General features: G+C 42.3%; 1 protein-coding gene across 1 annotated transcript in view; it reads left to right on the top strand.

Annotated features, from left to right (window-relative positions):
• The window catches only part of TYRO3 (TYRO3 protein tyrosine kinase), a 217,561-nt gene that overhangs the window by 148,893 nt on the left and 47,560 nt on the right, over positions 1 to 21,108 (top strand). The window contains exons 10-14 of the mRNA XM_077264230.1: positions 4,329 to 4,458; positions 7,318 to 7,418; positions 12,612 to 12,707; positions 12,868 to 12,948; positions 14,845 to 14,937. Coding sequence (XP_077120345.1) covers positions 4,329 to 4,458; positions 7,318 to 7,418; positions 12,612 to 12,707; positions 12,868 to 12,948; positions 14,845 to 14,937 — 501 coding nt within the window. The remainder of the gene's footprint in view (positions 1 to 4,328; positions 4,459 to 7,317; positions 7,419 to 12,611; positions 12,708 to 12,867; positions 12,949 to 14,844; positions 14,938 to 21,108) is intronic.

Genomic DNA, 21,108 nt, shown 5'->3' with positions numbered 1-21,108 from the left:
TCGTTTAGTGTGAAGGTACCTTAACACTCGCTCGTTCAGCAGTCAGCTATCGGTTTCGAATCCCACACACAGTGATGGAATACCAATTAGGCAAAGTAGGCTCCGGCCTATGGGCTTCCCATATTTTGGGAGCCACGCCAATGGATGAAAAATATTGATTTAATATGAAAAGAAATTTAGAATTGGCGTGCAGTCCCAGATGGATGAGTTTGGAGGCCAGCTACATCAAAGGAGCTCCAATGTGAGCATTACAACAAGAGGCAATTAAATGAGGTTTTGGGTATATTGGAGAATTCACAAGTAGTAGAGGATGGGCATCTATTTGATTGGGAAAGGCAACTGTGTGATTAGCCAAAATGGGAGTGGGGACGGAGGGGAGGTAAGTGGCCTACATCATGATAGAACATTTATGAGTAGAAGCTTCAGGAACCCAGATGAATATATATAGGCTATATCCCAAGTCAACGAGGTCAACCATCCACTGGGTTTGATCCAGCACTGCACAAACATGAATGGGCACTCATCTGTTTTAAATAGGGAGATTGAATTTTACTGCCCAACCACTTGTCTATCTTTCTCCAAACTGCCCGACCTTTGTCTCTGAGCAGGGGAAGACACACACAGAAGAGGCCCCTGTGCAAGACCATGTGGGCCCTTTGCAGTCCAATAGCTCATCATAGTGCACAATTCCACCTGCTTTGGAGGTGGTAGTGGCCCTCTTACCTCTTGGGCCCCTGTGCCGGTGCACTATGATATGTTCTCTCCTGTCTCCGAGTCATGAAGACCACTATTCACATTAGATTGTTGTCCAACTTTTGTATAGGTTTAGCTACCTGTCTCTCTTACAATCCAAATTTACAGGGTCTCTGCGCTGCCTAAGAACACTTGTGCCTTAGGAATAATCCATCTAGCAGATTTCAAACGTTGACCTTCGTTTTAGGCTCTGTTCCCATGTGCAGTAGATACTTCCATTTTTGGATTAATTTTGGATCATAAATGCAGAAATTCTTTTCTGCCCAATGACGACAAAAGTATTCTGAGAGTGATACCTTTATTGGCTAACCAGAAAATAATATGTTTGCAAGCTTTCATAGCACAGTGGCTCCTTCTTCAGGCAAGATTACAAATTATATGTAATTTGTAATCTTGCCTGAAGAAGGAGCCACTGTGCTCTGAAAGCTTGCAAACATATTATTTTCTGGTTAGCCAATAAAGGTATCACTCCCAGAATACTTTTGTCGTCATTGGGCAGAAAAGTATTCACATCGATTTTTCTGGCTAACACAGTACCACAATATAATTTGTTATTGTACAACTGCAGAAATAAAATGTTTTAGTACGGGACCCATTCATTTTAAAGGGAACCTTCCTCCCCCCCCAGGCGTTTGTAACTAAAAAAAAGCCACCTTGTGCAGCACTAATACTGCATTCTGACAAGGTGGCTCTTTTAGTTATGCTCCTTGCACACGCTGAAATAAACGCTTATAAAATGTGTCCCCTCATACCGTGAAATCGCCAGTGTGGCGGGACTTTCCTTCCTAATTGGACGCAGCACAGCCGTCATTCATACCCCTTGGCGCCGGGCACCGCCTCCTCAGCGTTGTTTGAATCTGTCCCGGAACCAGCGCTGTTATGTTATCCCTTGGGCATGCGCAGTTAGCGCTGCCCGTCTAATGATATCATTTGATGTCAGGATGACTGCGCCTGTGCGGCCGCGCTGCCCGAGATCCCGCCCCGCAGTGTTTTCTGATTTATTCACACTGCAGGGCTGCGATTCATGGGCATGCGCAGTGCATATCTTCGCCTCTCACTCATCTCCCTCCGCCTTCTTCAGACTGTGCGGCGTCAGCTGATCCCTAATCCCTTTAAGTGTCATACTATGTTTTCTTCCTTTCCATCTGTCCCTTTTTATCTGGATTAAAAAAAAACCTTTTTTTTTGTTCACCAGAAAAAAAAAAAAGGATAGCAACTGGATCTTTTTTTTTTTTTTTTTGAACAGTGAAGTCCATGGGAAAGGGGACACAACAGAGAATCATCTGCTAAGTGATGTTTTTTTGCACTGCACATGCCCAGGAAACTGTGTTCAGAGACACCTTTAGTAAAAATGGATAAGTTAAAAACAGAACAAAAACTGGATGCAAATGATAAACCAGTTTCCATTTTAAACAGATCCAATTTTTTTCTAAAGTGGGACCCAATAAAACATTAACTTTGATTTACATTTTCTATCTGTTTCTGCTCCACTTTTAACAGATCAATTTTTTTTTTTTAAAATACTGTATCGGTTATAAATGGATGACAACTGGATATGTGAACAGAGCCTAAGCTATAAACATCCTTCTCAACGGACATGATATATGTAGCAGGACAAGGTAGGGGATGACTATATGCAAAAGAGACCAAGACATTTTTAATGACATTTGTGAAACCGCTTTTAGAAACTAAGGTGTCATGTTAGACTAGTGTACAAACAATCATTAAATGAGAAAATAAATGTGTTAAATTTGACAAGGGAAGATATATATCTTGGAACCGTGTTAGCCAGTAGATACAAAAATATTTACAATTGTGAGTCCTCAATGGTTGATACCTTTTAATGGCCAACTGAAAAGATGGTAACAAATTGCAAGCTTTCGAGACTACTCTGTGCTGTGTTGTGCATAAATATGTGATTCTTCAGAATTTCTATTAGTCTATGCCTGATGAAGGGACCTGAGTAGTCTCGAAAGCTTGCAATTTGTTACCATCTTTTCAGTTAGCCATTAAAAGGTATCAACCACTGAGGACTCTCCATTCTAAATATTTTTCTATCTGCTGGCTAACACGGTACCAAGATATATATCTTTCCTGTATCAAAATGGAGGATACCAGAATGTACCGCATCTTTATGGAACTAAAGCCACTTCTGAAGAAACGTGCAGAAATGGACAGCGACATTTCTTTCTTATCTACATGCAAAAGGGAGAATCTAATTCCCAAAGGACTCTGGATTACAAACCCAATTCTTCATACCTACAATACACATTATGCAGAAACCCTTTGTGACACGTCTTCCGAGAGACTAAGGAACCGCCTTCTTCATGTCTGCTACAGCATAAAGAGTAAAGCCCAAGGGGAATTTGAAACTTTGAGGAAAACACTTACAGAGAACACAGTCGTAGTCACCTACAATCCAAATTTGGAGGTGCTAAGGGGAACTGAACGGAAACTACAAACTTTACTACAAAAATATGCCCGCTTACAATTCATTTTTCCAGAACCCCCACTACTGTGTTTTAGACAGCCCCCAAAATCTAAGAAGCATCATTGTCAAGAGCTCCCTGTCCTCTCCAACAGCTGCAGGTACCTTTCCTTACAACCAGAAAAAATGTAAAACCTGTCCATTTATAATGACCACGGACAAGATAAAGATCCCCAACTCACATCAGGACTACAAGATACCAGGTACTTTCAGCTGCGACACTTCTAATGTGGTGTACCTAATTATTTGTACTAAATATCCAACTGGGGGTCTGTATGTAGGGGAGACAGGGCAAAAGCCTAGAACAAGAATGAATTCTCACCGCCACACAATAAGAGAAAAAAGAATGGGTCTACCTGTGGCAAAACATTTTTGTCTCCCTGATCAGAGCCTAATGGACATGAGATTACTTGTATTAAAGGGTAACTTCAAATTTCAGAGAGACAGAAGAGTCTGGGAGTATAAGCTGATGATCACCTTTGAAATCTGCAATAAATATGTCAGGTAATCATACAGAATGAACGCTATGGATATTTATCCATTTTTGTGCACAAGAAAAGAACACGACCCAATATCAAGAATCAGTCTCCAGTTTATTGGACCATCCTGGAATTAGAACGGACAGGATAGGATTCACTTCTTTGATCTTGTGCCCCCTCAGTGCAGGAATGAATGTGTTTACATGGATTTATGTCTTTCTACATCAATTAAGGAATTTGCTCTTCAGACTTTGTGGGGGCATCACAACACAGAACCAGACCCCAATCAGAGGACAATAAAACATTCACAATCCTTATCTATGAACTGTTCCAATATTTATGGACACGGCTGTTTATCACTCTCCCATAATGATAGCTCTGCTTCACTTCACCTGTCTTATCCATTGCATTATCTTTCTGCTGTGTTATGTATAAATATGTGATTCTAATGAATTTGATTTAGTCTATGCCTGATGAAGAGACTGGAGTAGTCTCGAAAACTTGCAATTTACCATCTTTTCAGTTAGCTGTGAGGACTCTCAATTCTAAATATTTTTAAATTTGACAAGTCGTCATGATAATATGCAACATTTTTCTATACCACTTAGGCCGGCAGAGACGTCCACATGCCAGAATGTCCTGGGTCCCCCTGGTTTTGGGTATCCTTACTGCCTTGGTGACAGTTGTGGCTATGACCTTAATATTTTTGCGAAAAAGAAGAAAAGAAACAAGATTCGGGTAAGAAAACGCCCAATTATGTTAAAACTAAGCATTAGATTATGTAGCATAACTGATTTTTAGGAAGGAAAGCCCACTTTTTTCAATTTTTCTGTGCTGTTTTCCTTTTTTATTCATATATATATACACATGCACACACACACACGCGCGCGCGCGCACACACACACGCACACACACCCCTTATTGTATATAACTGCATATATTAAAATAGTCAGCAGTGGCATATACAGTCATGGCCAAAAGTATTGTCACCCCTGCAATTCTGTCAGATAATACTCAGTTTCTTCCTGAAAATGATTGCAAATTCTTTGCTATTATTATCTTCATTTAATTTGTCTTAAATGAAAAAACACAAAAATAATTGTTCTAAAGCCAAATTGGATACAATTCCACACCAAACATAAAAAAGGGGGTGGACAAAAGTATTGGCACTGTTTGAAAAATTATGTGATGCTTCTCTAATTTGTGTAATTATCAGCACCTGTAACTTACCTGTGGCACCTAACAGGTGTTAGCAATAACTAAATCACACTTGCAGCCAGTTGACATGGATTAAAGTTGACTCAACCTCTGTCCTGTGTCCTTGTGTGTACCACATTGAGCATGGAGAAAAGAAAGAAGACCAAAGAACTGTCTGAGGACTTGAGAAACCAAATTGTGAGGAAGCATGAGCAATCTCAAGGCTACAAGTCCATCTCCAAAGACCTGAATGTTCATGTGTCTACTCTGCGCAGTGTCATCAAGAAGTTTAAAGCCCATGGCACTGTGGCTAACCTCCCTAGATGTGGACGAAAAAGAAAAATTGACAAGAGATTTCAATGCAAGATTGTGCGGATGTTGGATAAAGAACCTCGACTAACATCCAAACAAGTTCAAGCTGCCCTGCAGTCCGAGGGTACAACAGTGTAAACCCGTACTATTTATCGGCGTCTGAATGAAAAGGGACTGTGTGGTAGGAGACCCAGGAAGACCCCACTTCTTACCCCGAGACATAAAAAAGCCAGGCGGGAGTTTGCCAAAACTTACCTGAAAAAGCCTAAAACGTTTTGGAAGAATTTTCTCTGGTCAGATGAGACAAAAGAGACAAAAGTAGAGCTTTTTGGGCAAAGGCATCAACATGGAGTTTACATGAGAAAAAAAGAGGCATTCAAAGAAAAGAACACGGTCCCTACAGTCAAACATGGTGGAGGTTCCCTGATGTTTTGGGGTTGCTTTGCTGCCTCTGGCACTGGACTGCTTGACCGTGTGCATGGCATTATGAAGTCTGAAGACTACCAACAAATTTTGCAGCATAATGTAGGGCCCAGTGTGAGAGCTGGGTCTCCCTCAGAGGTCATGGGTCTTCCAGCAGGACAATGACCCAAAACACACTTCAAAAAGCACTAGAAAATGGTTTGAGAGAAAGCACTGGAGACTTCTAAGGTGGCCAGCAATGAGTCCAGACCTGAATCCCATAGAACATCTGTGTAGAGATCTAAAAATGGCAGTTTGGAGAAGGCACCCTTCAAATATCAGGGACCTGGAGCAGTTTGCCAAAGAAGAATGGTCTAAAATTCCAGCAGAGCATTGTAAGAAACTCATTGATGGTTACGGGAAGCGGTTGGTCGCAGTTATTTTGGCTAAAGGTTGTGCAACCAAGTATTAGGCTGAGGGTGCCAATACTTTTGTCTGGCCCATTTTTGGAGTTTTGTGTGAAATGATCAATGTTTTGCTTTTTGCTTCATTCTCTTTTGTGTTTTTCATTTAAGACAAATTAAATGAAGAGAATAATACCAAAGAATTTGTGTTTGCAATCATTTTCAGGAAGAAACTGAGTATTATCTGACAGAATTGCTGGGGTGTCAATACTTTTGGCCATGACTGTATATGCAGGATAACCAGTAATTAAACAGGTGTGTCTCCTGCATTTCCACCAGTATTCACCTTTGCAGGCCCTATCTCTTAATTTACAGTTGAGGCTGAGCTGGAGGATGAGAATGCTGAGCTGGATGGTGGAGACTAGATTCTACAATCTTTCCCATACACAGAAGAATTCCTACACTTCTTTCCTTAGTTATCATGCAGCGAAAAATAGCAGTAGCAGCATGGAGGATATTAGGGCTCATGCTCACATGCGAGAAACTCGCGTGAGTCTCGCACGTCAATACCCGGCACGACCGCCGGCACTCAGGAGCAGAGCGTTCAGCGCATATATTGCTATGCGGCCGCATGCTCCGCTCCTGAGTGCCGGGTGCAGTGTCGAGTATTGACATGCGAGACTCATCCGAGTTTCTCGCATGTGAGTACGAGCCCTTGTACAGTCCTGAACTGTGTAGATGTGAATCCAGATCTAGGGTGTTGTAAAAGAATTGTTACAAAGCTCAGCGCAATCTTTCCGTGTCTCCCTCAGCTTGATTTCTTACAAAGCTCTTCACTCCTCCTCTCCATAGAGTATAATAGGAACTTGACACCTCACAGAGCTTGCAGTGTGTCTTGAACAAGACTTGGTAGAGCTGTTTTTTTTCACAATGGATGATGAATTTGGTAATGAGGGGGGAGGGGAAGGAGAGGCTCATAAGTGGAGAAAGAAGCAGAACTCTCTGATAAGATCTGTTACTAAGTTTTTTCTATTTGCCTGTAGTTTTGGTTTGTGAAAAATTTGTTAAAAGAACAGTTTCCATTTAAATGAAAAGGGGGTAACAACATGACAAGAAGACATATAATATATGTTTTATGTCTGTCTTTATTCTCAGTTTTTTTAACTTTTTTTTTTTGCTGACTAGTCTTTATTACTTGCTTAAAAATGTCTGGTTTTGACATTATCGTTTTTCTAACCAATATTGGAAATTCAACTTTCCGTTTTATTAACATTTTTTATAGACACTTATTTGGTTCTATGCTTGGTCGGGGTGGTCCAGTCATACAGTTTACTGCGGCCAGATCTTTCAACAGGAGAGGAACAGAGGTCTTGGAGGCTACATGTAAGTCATAGTACATGTTTCGGTGGTCCGCATATCATCTCTACATCTACGCTATTATTTACTTATAGCCTAAAATGCTTGCAATGAAAATACAGGTCTTCACCACAATGTTAATGGTCAGTTAATTTCTCACAACCGGGATTCCAACCAATTAGCTGTTTTCAGCACTGGATGCCGTGTAGCTTCCAATAACTTCAATTGGAGATGAGCTGCAGTACCCAAGTACCGTGTATTGAGCCGAGCTGCTTCATGTCCATACACCGTTTACAGTTGATGAGTTAGTTAGGCTGGGTTCACACTGCGTTAATAGCAGCCCGTTCAGCACATACGCTAAAGGGCTGCTGTTAACGCAAGTGCCGACGTTCCATCGTGCTACCGCAGATGGAGCATCTGCTAGCTCCATCTGCACTAGCAGTGACGGACCCGGAAACGCTGCAGCCCGCGTCTCGGGTCCGTCACTCAATGACAGCACATCGCTAGTGCATGCACATTGTGGGCGTGCGCTAGCGATGAGTCCGACATTGCATTCAATGGCGGCGTTACCGGACTACGTTACACCGCGTTATGCCGTGGTGTAACATAGTCCGTTTAACGGAGTCACTGAACGCAATGTGAACCCAGCCTTAACGTGCTAGGTTTCAGACTCACACCAATGGGTGTAACGATTGCAGTCACAGAGGTTGTGATCCTACCTAGGCCCATGCAGGAGGGGGGCCGCCGAAGCCAGCGCCTCCTTCAGCGTAGAGAGTCTTCAGCTCCATGTACTACAGTACATGCCACCGGCTAATCAGAGGCCAGCACCTGACTTCAGCATGCCAGGCATTGGCGTCTCATGACAGTGACACCATGCATCGCCAAAGCAAGCACACCAAAGTCAGCTGCCACCCTCTGCATCTGCTACAGAAGAGGACGCCGCACATCGAGGGACTGCAGGAAGGTGAGTAGAATTTTTTTTTTTTTCTATACAGAGGCAGAACGGGAACCTATATATACCAACAAAGGGACCAAGGATGGAGGACATACATATCAGGAAGGGGCCCAGGATTGACGACATACAGTGGGGATAAAAGTATTTAGTCAGCCACCAATTGTGCAAGTTCTCCCACTCAAAAAGATGAGAGAGGCCTGTAATTGACATCATAGGTAGACCACAACTATGAGAGTCAAAATGAGAAAACAAATCCAGAAAATCACCTTGTCTGATTTTGCAAGATTTATTTTGCAAATTATGGTGGAAAATAAGTACCATATTTGTTCAATAGCAAAAGTTCATCTCAATATTTTGTTATATATCCTTTATTGGCAATGACAGAGGTCAAACATTTTCTGTAAGCCTTCACAAGGTTAGCACACTGTTGTGATATGTTGGCCCATTCTTCCATGCAGATCTCCTCTAGAACAGTGATGTTTTGGGCCTGTCGCTGGGCAACACAGACTTTCAACTCCCCCCAAAGGTTTTGTATGGGGTTGAGATCTGGAGACTGGCTAGGCCACTCCAGGACCTTCATATGCTTCTTATGAAGCCACTCCTTTGTTGCCCTGGCAGTGTGCTTGGGATCATTATCATGCTGAAAGATCCATCCATGTTTCATCTTCAATGCACTTGCTGATGGAAGGAGGTTTGCACTCAAAATCTCACGATACATAGCCCCATTCATTCTTTCATGTACACGGATCAGTTGTCCTGGTCCCTTTTGCAGAGAAACAGCCCCAAAGCATGATGATGTCACCCCCATGCTTCACAGTAGGTATGGTGTTCTTTGGATGCAACTCAGCATTTTGTCTCCTCGAAACAAAACGAGTTTTGTTTCTACCAAACAGTTCTACTTTGGTTTCATCAGACCATATAACATTCTCCCAATACTCTTCTGGATAATCCAAACGCTCTCTAGCAAACTTCAGACAGGGCCGGACATGTACTGGCTTAAGCAGAGGGACACGTCTGGCACTGCAGGATCTGAGTCCCTGGCGGCGTAGTGTGTTACTAGTGGTAGCCTTTGTTATGGTGGTCTCAGCTCTATGCAGGTCATTCACTAGGTCTTTCTGTGTGGTTTCGGGATTTTTGCTCACCATTCTTCTGATCATTTTGACCCCACGGGGTGAGATTTTGCATGGAGCCCCAGATTGAGGGAGATTATCAGTGGGTCTTGTATGTCTTCCATTTTCTTATTATTGATCCCACAGTTGATTTCATCACACCAAGCTGCTTGCCTATTGCAGACTCCGTCTTCCCATCGGCAGCACTGCAGCCTTGCAGCGCTGGGGTCCTGGGTTCAAATCCCACCAAGGACAACATCTGCAAGGAGTTTGTATGTTCTCCCTGTGTTTGCGTGGATTTCTTCCAGGTACTCGGGTTTCCTCCCACATTCCAAAAACATACTGATAAGGAATTTAGATTGTGAGCCCCATCGGGGATAGCGATGATAATGTGAGCAAACTGTAAAGCGCTTCGGAATATGTTAGCGCTATATAAAAATAAAGATTATTATTAAGATTATTATTCCCAGCTTGCTGCAGGGCTACAATTTTGTTTCTGGTGTCCTTCGACAGCTCTTTGATCTTCACCATAGTGGAGTTTGGAGTGTGACTGTTTGAGGTTGTGGACAGGTGTCTTTTATACTGATAAGTTCAAACAGGTGCTATTACTACAGGTAATGAGTAGAGGACAGAGGAGCCTCTTAAAGAAGAAGTTACAGGTCTGTGAGAGCCAGAAATCTTACATGTTTTTAGGTGACCAAATACTTATTTTCCCCCATAATTTGCAAAATAAATCTTGCAAAATCAGACAAGGTGTTTTTCTGGATTTGTTTTCTCATTTTGACTCACATAGTTGTGGTCTACCTATGTTGTCAATTACATGCTTTTCTCATCTTTTTAAATGGGAGAACATGCACAATTGGTGGCTGACTAAATAATTTTTTTCCACACTGTATATACCAGGATGGGGAACTTGTATACCAGGAAGAGGCCCAGGATTGGAGACAAGTATATCAGTGTTAGGGACATATATTTCAGTGAGAGGCACAGGATTGGGGACATATATATCAGAATGAGGGACATATATATCAGCATGGACTGACATACACTGCTCAAAAAAATAAAGGGAACACTAAAATCCCACATCCAAGATATCACTGAATGAAATATTCCAGTTGTAAATCTTTATTCATTACATAGTGGAATGTGTTGAGAACAATAAAACCTAAAAATGATCAACGTAAATCACAACTAATATCCCACGGAGGTCTGGAGTTGGAATGATGCTCAAAATCAAAGTGGAAAATGAAGTTACAGGCTGATTCAACTTCAGTGGAAATGCCTCAAGATAAGGAAATGATGCTCAGTAGTGTGTGTGGCCTCCACGTGCCTGTATGACCTCCCTACAATGCCTGGGCATGCTCCTGATGAGGTGGCGGATGGTCTCCTGATGGATCTCCTCCCAGTCCTGGACTAAAGCATCTGCCAAATCCTGGACAGTCTGTGGTGCAACGTGACGTTGGTGGATGGTACGAGACACGATGTTCCAGATGTGTTCAATCGGATTCAGGTCCGGGGAACGGGCGGGCCAGTCCATAGCTTCAATGCCTTCACCTTGCAGGAACTGCTGACACACTCCAGCCACATGAGGTCTGGCATTGTCCTGCATTAGGAGGAATTCAGGGCCAACCGCACCAGCATATGGTCTCACAAGGGGTCTGAGGATCTCATCTCGGTACCTAATAGCAGTCAGGCTACCTCTGGCGAGCACATAGAGAGCTGTGCGGCCCTCCAAAGAAAGGCCACCCCACACCATTACTGACCCACTGTCAAACCGTTCATGCTGAAGGATGTTGCAGATCACTCTCCACGGCGTCTCCAGACTTTGTCACGTCTGTCGCATGTGCTCAGTGTGAACCTGCTTTCATCTGTGAAGAGCACAGGGTGCCAGTGGCAAATTTGCCAATCCTGGTGTTCTGTGGCAAATGCGAAGCGTCCTGCACAGTGTTGGGCTGTGAGCACTACCCCCATCTGTGGATGTTGGGCACTCAGACCATCTTCATAGTCGTTTTCTAGCCATTTGTGCAGACACATGCACACTTGGGGCCTGCTGGAGGTCATTTTGCAGGGCTCTGGCTGTGCTCCTCCTGTTCCTCCTTGCACAAAGGCTGAGGTAGCAGTCCTGCTGCTGGGTTATTGACCTCCTACTGCCCCGTACACATCTCCTGATGTACTGGCCTGTCTCCTGGTAGCGCCTCCAGCCTCTGGACACTACACTGACAGACACAGCAAACTTTCATGCTTCAGCTCGCATGGATGGGCTATCCTGGATGAGCTGCACTGCCTGAGCCACTTGTGTGGGTTGTAGAGTCCGTCTCATGCTACCACAAGTGTGAAAGCACCACCAACATTCAAAAGTGACCAAAATATCAGCCAGAAAGCATTGGTACTGAGATGTGGTCTGTGGTCCCCACCTGCAGAACCACTCCTTTATTGAATATGTCTTGATAATTGCCAATAATTTCCATCTGTTGTCTATTCCATTTGCACAACTGCATGTGAAATTGATTGTCAAACAGTGTTGCTTCCTAAGTGAACAGTTTGATTTTGCAGAAGTTTGATTTTGCTTGGAGTTATATTCTGTTGTTTAAGTGTTCCCTTTATTTTTTTGAGCAGTGTATATACAAAGAATGGGGTTATATATACCAGGATGTGGGAACATACTGTTTATACCAGGATGGCTAACTTGTATACCGCGATGGGGGGCATATATACCGGGATGGGGCATATATTTACCTGGAAGGAGCTCAGGATGGACTGAGCTGTATACCTGGAAGGGGCCCAGGATGGGGGCATTAGTACAGGATCGGTGATATTACTACATAATGAAGCGGGTGCAAAGACGTGTGTCTTTATAGATTTTAGAACGGTACAGATGCCCATACATGTGACCAACATGCGGAGGCCCAAATTTCACATCGGGGTCCATCGGACTCTAGCTACACCAATAATCCCACCGACTTCATATTGATTACCTGTCTTAGATATAGGTTATAAATAAATAAGCCAGGGACAACTCCTTTAAGCTATCATATTGTGATTAACAACTAACGTAAATCTTTGAAGAAACGATACTGTGTTTTGCCTTGAAGGTTAGTCTTACTAATTTCGTAAATGAGTCCATAAACTTTTTTTTTTTTTTTCTTCTGTCTATAGTGGATAGTATCGGCATTAGTGATGAGCTGAAGTCCAAGCTTACTGATGTCCTCATTCAGCAGCAGCAGTTTACTTTAGGACGTACACTCGGAAAAGGTAAGGAGGGAAATTTGCTGTAATGCAATAGGACATTATTACTGATGGGGTGCAAAACTGTCTCAATCAGGAACCTGTCATGTTCATAAACTTATGTAGATTTTGCAGTGCTTACCCCATTTTTAATTGTTTTTCTGCTTGAAAACTTGTAACCCATTAGGAGAATTTGGTTCTGTCCGGGAAGCTCAGTTGAAGACAGAAGATGGCTCGTTGCAGAAGGTTGCCGTGAAGATGCTTAAAAGTGAGTATAATGACATTCTCATTTATTTTCTGTTAACATACACATATTGATGACCTAACCTTATGTTAGGTCATCCATATCAGATCGGGCCTTGCCCTCCACCACTCAGCTGTGCAGCAATGAATGGAGGACAGCTGTTCGGCCCTATTCACTGCTTACATCTTGCCACGATGGATTGGATAACAGTTGATCAATGGAGGTGCTGTATGTCGGAACCTCAACAATCTGATATTGATGAACTACCCTAAGGATAAGCCCAGAAAACCCTTTTAATGATAGATGAGTAATGCTTGTTTTTCTTTATATTTTCTGCTTAACATCTTAAATGCTATTGCAATTAAGAAGGTTTGTACTTCATTAAATTATGTGGACTGTAGGCCACAGAGTCTTTTTGTTTAGTGTGCGGAGCGGACACTGAGCATAAACTCAAAAGTTGTTGAGGATTTGAATAGTTTCCACTAAGTTTTTGCTCCAAAAACCCATCTAAAAACTCTATGTGCACGTGGGCATACAAGGCAATTAGGTCAAGAATCAGTTTTGTAAAGGGAGAAATGTAGCAGTTTTCCTAGAAAGCGGAAGGAGAAGACCTCTACTGCACCACCTAGTGGCCCCATACGTGATAGAGAAAAGTGGGCTGAAAAGCGGCGCTCCCTGCTATCCACTGTGCGGGATCAGCAAAGCCTCATTAACTTCTCAAGAGTGTGTGGCTGAGACAAGAGCCGTGCAGGAAAAGGCCAAATAGACCTCGATCTCTTCATTCTTTCCTGTTGATGTGCTAGGACATTATTAGATGGCAATACCCATTATGCGGATTAAGATGACCATGAAAAGAATAAAAGTCATGCATGGGTTGCAAAGCAGATACAGCGACTTGAGTTGATTTTAAAGCGGTTGACTTTAATATCCTTAGGATAGGTCATCAATGTCTGGTCGGTGGCAGTGCGACACCCGGCACACCCACCGATCAGCTGTTCCCCATGGTGGTGGTGGTCAGAACTGCTCAGTTAGCTGCACAACACAGCTCTGTCTGCAGAATAGTGGCCATGACCGGGTACTGCACATCTGTCCCCCGATTCAAATTAATAGGGGGTGCATGTGCAGTACCCAGCCGCGGCCACTATTCCGTCTTTGGAACTATGGTGTGCAGTTCCACAACTGAGCAGTTCTAGCCACCGTCAACAGCTGATCTGTAGGGGTGGCGGGTGTTGCACCCCCTCCGATCAGACATTTATGAGCTAAGCATAGGCCATTAATGTTAAAGTCCTGGACAACCCTTTTAAGTCAAACTAATATTAAATATATCATCCAAACAGTAAAAATGAGGCAAATGCAGTAAAATGTGCTTTGTTGACTTTCCTATTGCTGAAGTATTTTCCCTGTGTAAGGCAATCGGGGGTAAAATACAGCTCTCAATTGGGGCACGTCATCCTCCAATGTCTTGTATGTGGGTAATAAAGCAAAACAATTGCAAATTTGCCTGTCTCCAAAGCAACTTTCCCCAGATTTGTTCCCATCTACACACCAGCAATACAGAATGTATGACAAAATTGGCTATTTATACCGCCATAATGAATGTGTTGGCATATTTACATTACATGGCCTTGCAGTTTGGCGGAAACCTATAATATTTGCTTAATAGGGAAATAATATATCGTCTATACTGCTGCAGGCATAGTACTGAGCAGCAGAAGAGGGAAGGTCATTATGTACTGGACTTTAAGTGAGGTCTGTAAAGAATTGCTGGCTTCTACATCACAAGAACCTTGTTAGAAGTGATTCCAATAGACAAGCACAGATTCAGTTCCAGCGCAGTTATAATGAGCCTTCTGGATGCTAATTTCAGAGACTGTTCCTCCGCAATTTGCCTCTTATAACATTCTCCCTTTTTCCTGCCAGCGGAAATTTTCTGCTCCAGTGATATTGAAGAATTCTTGAGAGAAGCTGCTTTTATGAAGGAATTTGACCATCCAAACGTTTGCAAATTAATAGGTAAAAAATTATTTGACATTACCCACAGTACATCCTGTCTGTGAGGCATTGTTACTGGTTGCATAAATTTAAGGCGGAATATTTTTAGAAATGTATAATATTGGAAAATTCAGTCTATTGTTGTTTTTTTGTTTTGATCTACAATAGAAATATAATTATGGTTAGAAAAAAAACAACTTCAGAACATTGAAGGTATATCCCCAACCCTTAAACTAAACCCCTGTCATAATGCTACCCTTGCTTTTTACCCAAAGCAAATCTAATGTGGGTAAAGGTGACCATATATCTTAGGTTCCTGTCTACCAACAGCTTTTTCTCCTGACCCATCCATACTCTCGTTTTAGCCAAATGTGCTTCTTCTCCTAGTTGGTAAAGGACAATAAGCCTCTGCCACACACCCCTGACGGTGACTTTACTCCAAGGGAATAAAAGATTTGGGAATTGAAATTCAACATACCTAATTGTTCTTTCCCCTATTAGAAAAGGAAGGTCCCCCCACCTCCATGCATAGTAAGTGCCCATGCCACCAAACAGTCTGGTTAAGCCTGTATAACAGGAATTTGCTCCAAGAGGTTGGCCACAACTTTATTATTGATGGCCTATCTTTAGGATATCCATCAATATCTGATCGGTCTGGAGACGACAATCTCCACTTGCGCCGATCAGCTGTTAATGGCGGCAGTTGGAAATTTCAGATGCTGCTGGAGCACAAGCAGCTCCATCATTTCTGTAGTGGTCGCGGCCAGGTACTGTAAATCCAGGGGTGGATTTGTTTTACTCGGCTGCGGCCACTATGATTCTGATGTATTCTGGCAGCATCTGATAACTTTTGCCAGCCATGGGTAACAGCTGATCATTCGATAAAATTAAGCCGAATCCCTCTGATTCAAGTGGGATGGGTTTACCATCGAACGTGTTGGGGGCCTCCCAACAAATTATGTTGGGGGACACAAGGAAATGGAGATTTAATATTTAATTGCCTGATCCTTTTGTTTCACGGGGAGATAAGCCGCTGCCAGATAATTTTGGCAGCAGTTATTTTATAGATAGTTTAACCAACGGCTAATGTCTACAGCAGTGTTCCTCAAGAGCCACCAACAGATTATAGTTACAGGATTTCCTTAGTATGGAACAGGTGATGGAATTATCATTTGTGCAATACTAAGGAAATCCTGAAAACACAATCTGTTGGTGGCTCTTGAGCACTGGTGTTAGGGAACACTGGTCCATGGCCAGCTTTACTCTTTGACACCACTCTGGAGGTGGAAAAGTTCCCGACTATGAATCAAGAGTTCTATGTTATCTACACTGAGTAAGAACGTAATTCAATACTATATTTGCCAACATTTGGAATGCCGCATTTGAGACACTTAAGCCTCACACACTCCATACACCCACTTTGATAAACCATGCCCCTCTATGGTCTGGTTCTTGGGACCATCCCTGTTCATTCGGGATGATTGACAATCATGGCACTGATTGCAATGAAAGTTAAAATTTTTGAAGTGAGTTTTAGTGTTTTAGTGGAGTTTCCCTTTAATAAATTAATGGACTTCTTAATAAATAAATGTAAATGACAAACTTTCATTTTTTTAAAACCTTCTCAAGAAAAATATAATATTTAGGCTCCATTTAGACACTTGTCTTCAGTCATTCTTGTAATTTTACAATGGATACTTGTCAATCCTGAGTGAATCCAATTCTTTTTAATGGGTCAGTCTAAGGTCTGGCATTTTGGAACATCAAGAATAGTTTAGTCTGCAGCATTCTAATTACCATAAATTAAAAAAAAAAAAAAGAACTTTGAATAACTTCATAAAACATCATAACTTCATAAAAGTCAATGGGCTCTGACAAGTATCCTCTTAAAAATGCGTCCAGTTAAGTTCTCATGTCTCCTTATAAAAAAAAAATCTGTAATATTGGCATGAAGAGTCATAATCAGATTAGTTACTGTGGTCCAATGTAATTCTTTGCTAAACCTGTATTTTCATTTAAAATGATCTTCTAATATCTTATGTCACAATATTAAAGTCTGGGATCGCCAACCACTAAGGGTTTCCTAAATGAAATAGTTGTATAAAGTAATGCTGGAAATCTGACAACTCAGTCATTGACTGAATGGACTTTTGACTGGATTTTCTCGTTTGAAGGGGCAGTATACAGACACGCCTTGCATACCTTTTTAATTAGAAGTCCTGCCCTATAAACAAAACAGAAAAATGCAAAAGTGTGTGTCAGTTGTGTACTTTTGCAGAGATGATGTGCTGGCTAACCTGAGGGAGATTCCTCAGAACCTAGACGGGCAAGAATTTGCAACTAATTGGCTTTGTAAATATTGAACAATGCAGAAATTACGCCCTGTTATAAGCTGTTTTAAAAGCTAGACGAACTCCCTTATTCTGTATGACCCGGATCTCACATAATCAGCTTTTTATGTTGAATGAATTCCTTTTTCTGTCTCTCTCTCTATATATCTAAATATATATATATATATATATATATATATATATATATATATATATATATATATATATCTCTATATAGATATCTCTATATAGATATATATAGATATATATATATATATATATATATATATATATATAGATGTATAGATGTATAGATATATAGATATATATATATATATATATATATATATAAAGATACAGTATGTATACATACACACATACGCACACGCACGCATCTCACAAAAGTAAAATATCATCAATAAGCTTATTCCAATTCTTCAATACAAAACATGAAACTCCTATATTAGATGGAGTCGATACAAACAGAGTTATCTATTTCAAGTGTTTATTTCTGTTAATGTTGATGATTATGGCGTACAGCCAATGAAAATTCAAAAGTCATTATCTCAGTAAATTAGAATACTTTATAACACCAGCCCGGAAAAATGATTTTAACATGCAAAATGTTGGCCTACTGAAATGTATGTTCAGCAAGTGTACTCAATACTTGGTTGGGGCTCTTTTTGCATCAATTACTGCATCAATGCAGCGTGGCATGGAGGCGATCAGCCTGTGGCACTGCTGAGCTGTTATGGAAGCCCAGGTTGCTTTGATAGCAGCCTTCAGCTCGTCTACATTGTTGGGTCTGGTGTCTCTCATCTTCCTCTTGACAATACCCCATAGATTCCCTATGGGGTTAAGGTCAGGCGAGTTTGCTGACCAATCAAGCACAGTGATACTGTTGTTTTTAAACCAGGTATTGGTACTTTTGGCAGTGTGGACAGGTGCCAAGTCCTGCTGGAGAATGAAATTTCCATCTCCAAAAAGCTTGTCGGCAGAGGGAAGCATGAAGTGCTCTAAAATTTCCTGGTAGTCGGCTGCGCTGACTTTGGTCTTGATAAAACACAGTGGACCTACACCAGCAGATGACATGGCTCCCAAAACCATCACTGATTGTGGACACTTCACACTAGACGTCAAGCAGCTTGGATTGTGGCCTCTCCACTCTTCCTCCAGACTCTGGAACCTTGATTTCCAAGGTTTAGTGTGAAGTTTCCACAATCAATGATGGTTTGGGGAGCCATGTCATCTGCTGCTGTAGATCCACTGTGTTACATCAAGACCAAAGTCAGTGCAGCAGTCTACCAGGAAATTTTAGAGCACTTCATGCTTCCCTCTGCCGACAAGCTTTTGGGAGATGGAAATTTCCTTCTCCAGCAGGAGTTAGCACCTGTCCAAACTGCCAAAAGCACCAATACCTGGTTTAGGGTATGTGCACACGTTGCGGATTCTGCTGCGGATTTTTCCGCAGCGGATTTGGAAAATCCGCAGTGCAAAACCACTGCGGTTTTCACTGCGGATTTTATAGCGGTTTCTTCTGCGGATTCCACTGCGGTTTTACAACTGCAGTTTCCTATTGGTGCAGGTGTAAAACCGCCGCGGAATCCGCACAAAGAATTGACATGCTGCGGAAAATAATCCGCTGCGTTTCCGCGCTGATTTTTCCGCAGCATGTGCACAGCGGTTTTTTTTTCCTATAGGTTTACATGGTACTGTAAACTTAGGGAAAACTGCTGCGGATCCGCAGCGTCAAATCCTCTGCGGATCTGCAGCAAAATCCGCAGCGTGTGCACATACCCTTAAAAACAACAGAATCAATGTGCTTGATTGGCCAGCAAACTCGCCTGTCCTTATCCCCTTTCTGACATATGACGTACTATCCCGTCGTGGTGGGGTGGGCCCGTATGACCACCGACGAGATAGTACGTCATATGCGATCGGCCGTGCTCATGGGGGGAGCGCAGCCGGGTGTCAACTGACTATCGCAGCTGACATCCGGCACTATGTGCCAGGAGCGGTCACATTAACCCCCGGAACACCGCGATCAAACATGATCGCAGTGTTTCGGCGGAATAGGGAAGCATCGCGCAGGGAGGGGGCTCCCTGCATGCTTCCCTGAGACCCTCGGAGCAACGCGATGTGCTCGCGTTGCTCCGAGGGTCTCCTACTTTCTTCTCCCTGCAGGCCCCGGATCCAAAATGGCCACAGGGCTGCTTCCGGGTCCTGCAGGGAGGTGGCTCACCAGCGCCTGCTCGGAGCAGGCGCTGGTAAGCCTGCAGCCCTGCCTGTCAGATCGCTGATCTGACACAGTGCTGTGCAAAGTGTCAGATCAGCGATCCATTACTATATAGTGATGTGTCCCCCCCCCGGGGCAATGCTATAGTGTAAAAAAATATATATATGCAAATGTGTAAAAAAAAAAAAAAAATTCCTAAATAAAGAAAAAAAAATATATTGTTCCCATAAATGCATTTCTTTATCTAAATAAAAAAAACAATAAAAGTACACATATTTAGTATTGCCGCGTTCGTAATGACCCAACCTATTAAACTGTCCCACTAGTTAACCCCTTCAGTGAATACCATAAAAAGGCAAAAAACAATGCTTTATTATCATACTGCCAAACAAAAAGTGGAATAACGCGCGATCAAAAATACGGATATAAATAGCCATGTTACCACTGAAAACATCATCTTGTCCCACAAAAAAACGAGCTACCATATAGCAAAAAAATAAAAAAGTTAGTCCTTAGAATAAAGCGATGCAAAAGTAATTATTTTTTATATAAAACAGTTTTTATCATATAAAAGCGCCAAAACATAAAAAAATGATATAAATGAGGTATCGCTGTAATCGTACTGACCCAAAGAATGAAACTGCTTTATCAATTTTACATTACGCGGAACGGTATAAACGCCCGACCCCCCCCCCCCCCAAAAAAGAAATTCTTGAATAGCTAGTTTTTGGTCATTCTGCCTCACAAAAATTGGAATAAAAAACGATCAAAAAATGTCACATGCCCAAAAATGGTACCAGTAAAAACGTCAACTCGTCCCACAAAAAACAAGACCTCACATGACTCTGTGGACCATAATATGGAAAAATTATAGCTCTCAAAATGTGGAGACACAAAAACTATTTTTTGCAATAAAAAGCGTCTTTTACTGTATTACAGCTGCCAATCATAAAAATCCGCTAACAAACCCGCTATAAAAGTAAATCAAACCCCTCTTCATCACCCCCTTAGTTAGGGAAAAATAATAAAATTTAAAAAATGTATAAATTTCCATTTTCCCGTTAGGGCTAGAGCTAGGGTTAGGGCTGGGGTTGGGGTTCGGGTTGGGGCTAGGGTTAGGCAAGGGATGGGGCAAGGGATGGGGCTAGGGTTGGGGCTAGGGTTAGGACTAGGGTTAGGGTTAGGGTTGGGGCTAGGGTTAGAATTACGGTTGGGGCTAGGGTTAGGGTTGGAGTTGGGGCTAAAGTTAGGGTTGGTACTAAATTTAGGGTTAGGGTTGGGGCTAAGGTTAGGGTTTGGATTACATTACGGTTAGGGTTAGGGGTGTGGTTAGGGTTATGGTTGGGATTAGTGTTAGGGGTGTGTTGGATTTAAGGGTGTGGTTAGGGTTGGGATTAGGGTTAGGGGTGTGTTGGAGTTAGGGGTGTGGTTGGGATTAGGGTTAGAGGCATGTTCGGGTTAGGGGTGTGGTTAGGGTTATGGTTAGAGTTGGGATTAGGGTTAGGGGTGCGTTTGGGTTAGGGGTGTGTTTGGGTTAGGGTTTCAGTTAGAATTGGGGGTTTCCACTGTTTAGGCACATCAAGGGCTCTCCAAATGCGACATGGCGTCCGATCTCAATTCCAGCCA

Source organism: Ranitomeya variabilis, chromosome 1, assembly GCF_051348905.1.
Source record: "Ranitomeya variabilis isolate aRanVar5 chromosome 1, aRanVar5.hap1, whole genome shotgun sequence".
Lineage (NCBI taxonomy): Eukaryota > Metazoa > Chordata > Amphibia > Anura > Dendrobatidae > Ranitomeya > Ranitomeya variabilis.
The sequence above is the reverse complement of the archived record's forward strand: the minus strand, read 5'-3'. Positions and strand labels throughout refer to the sequence as shown.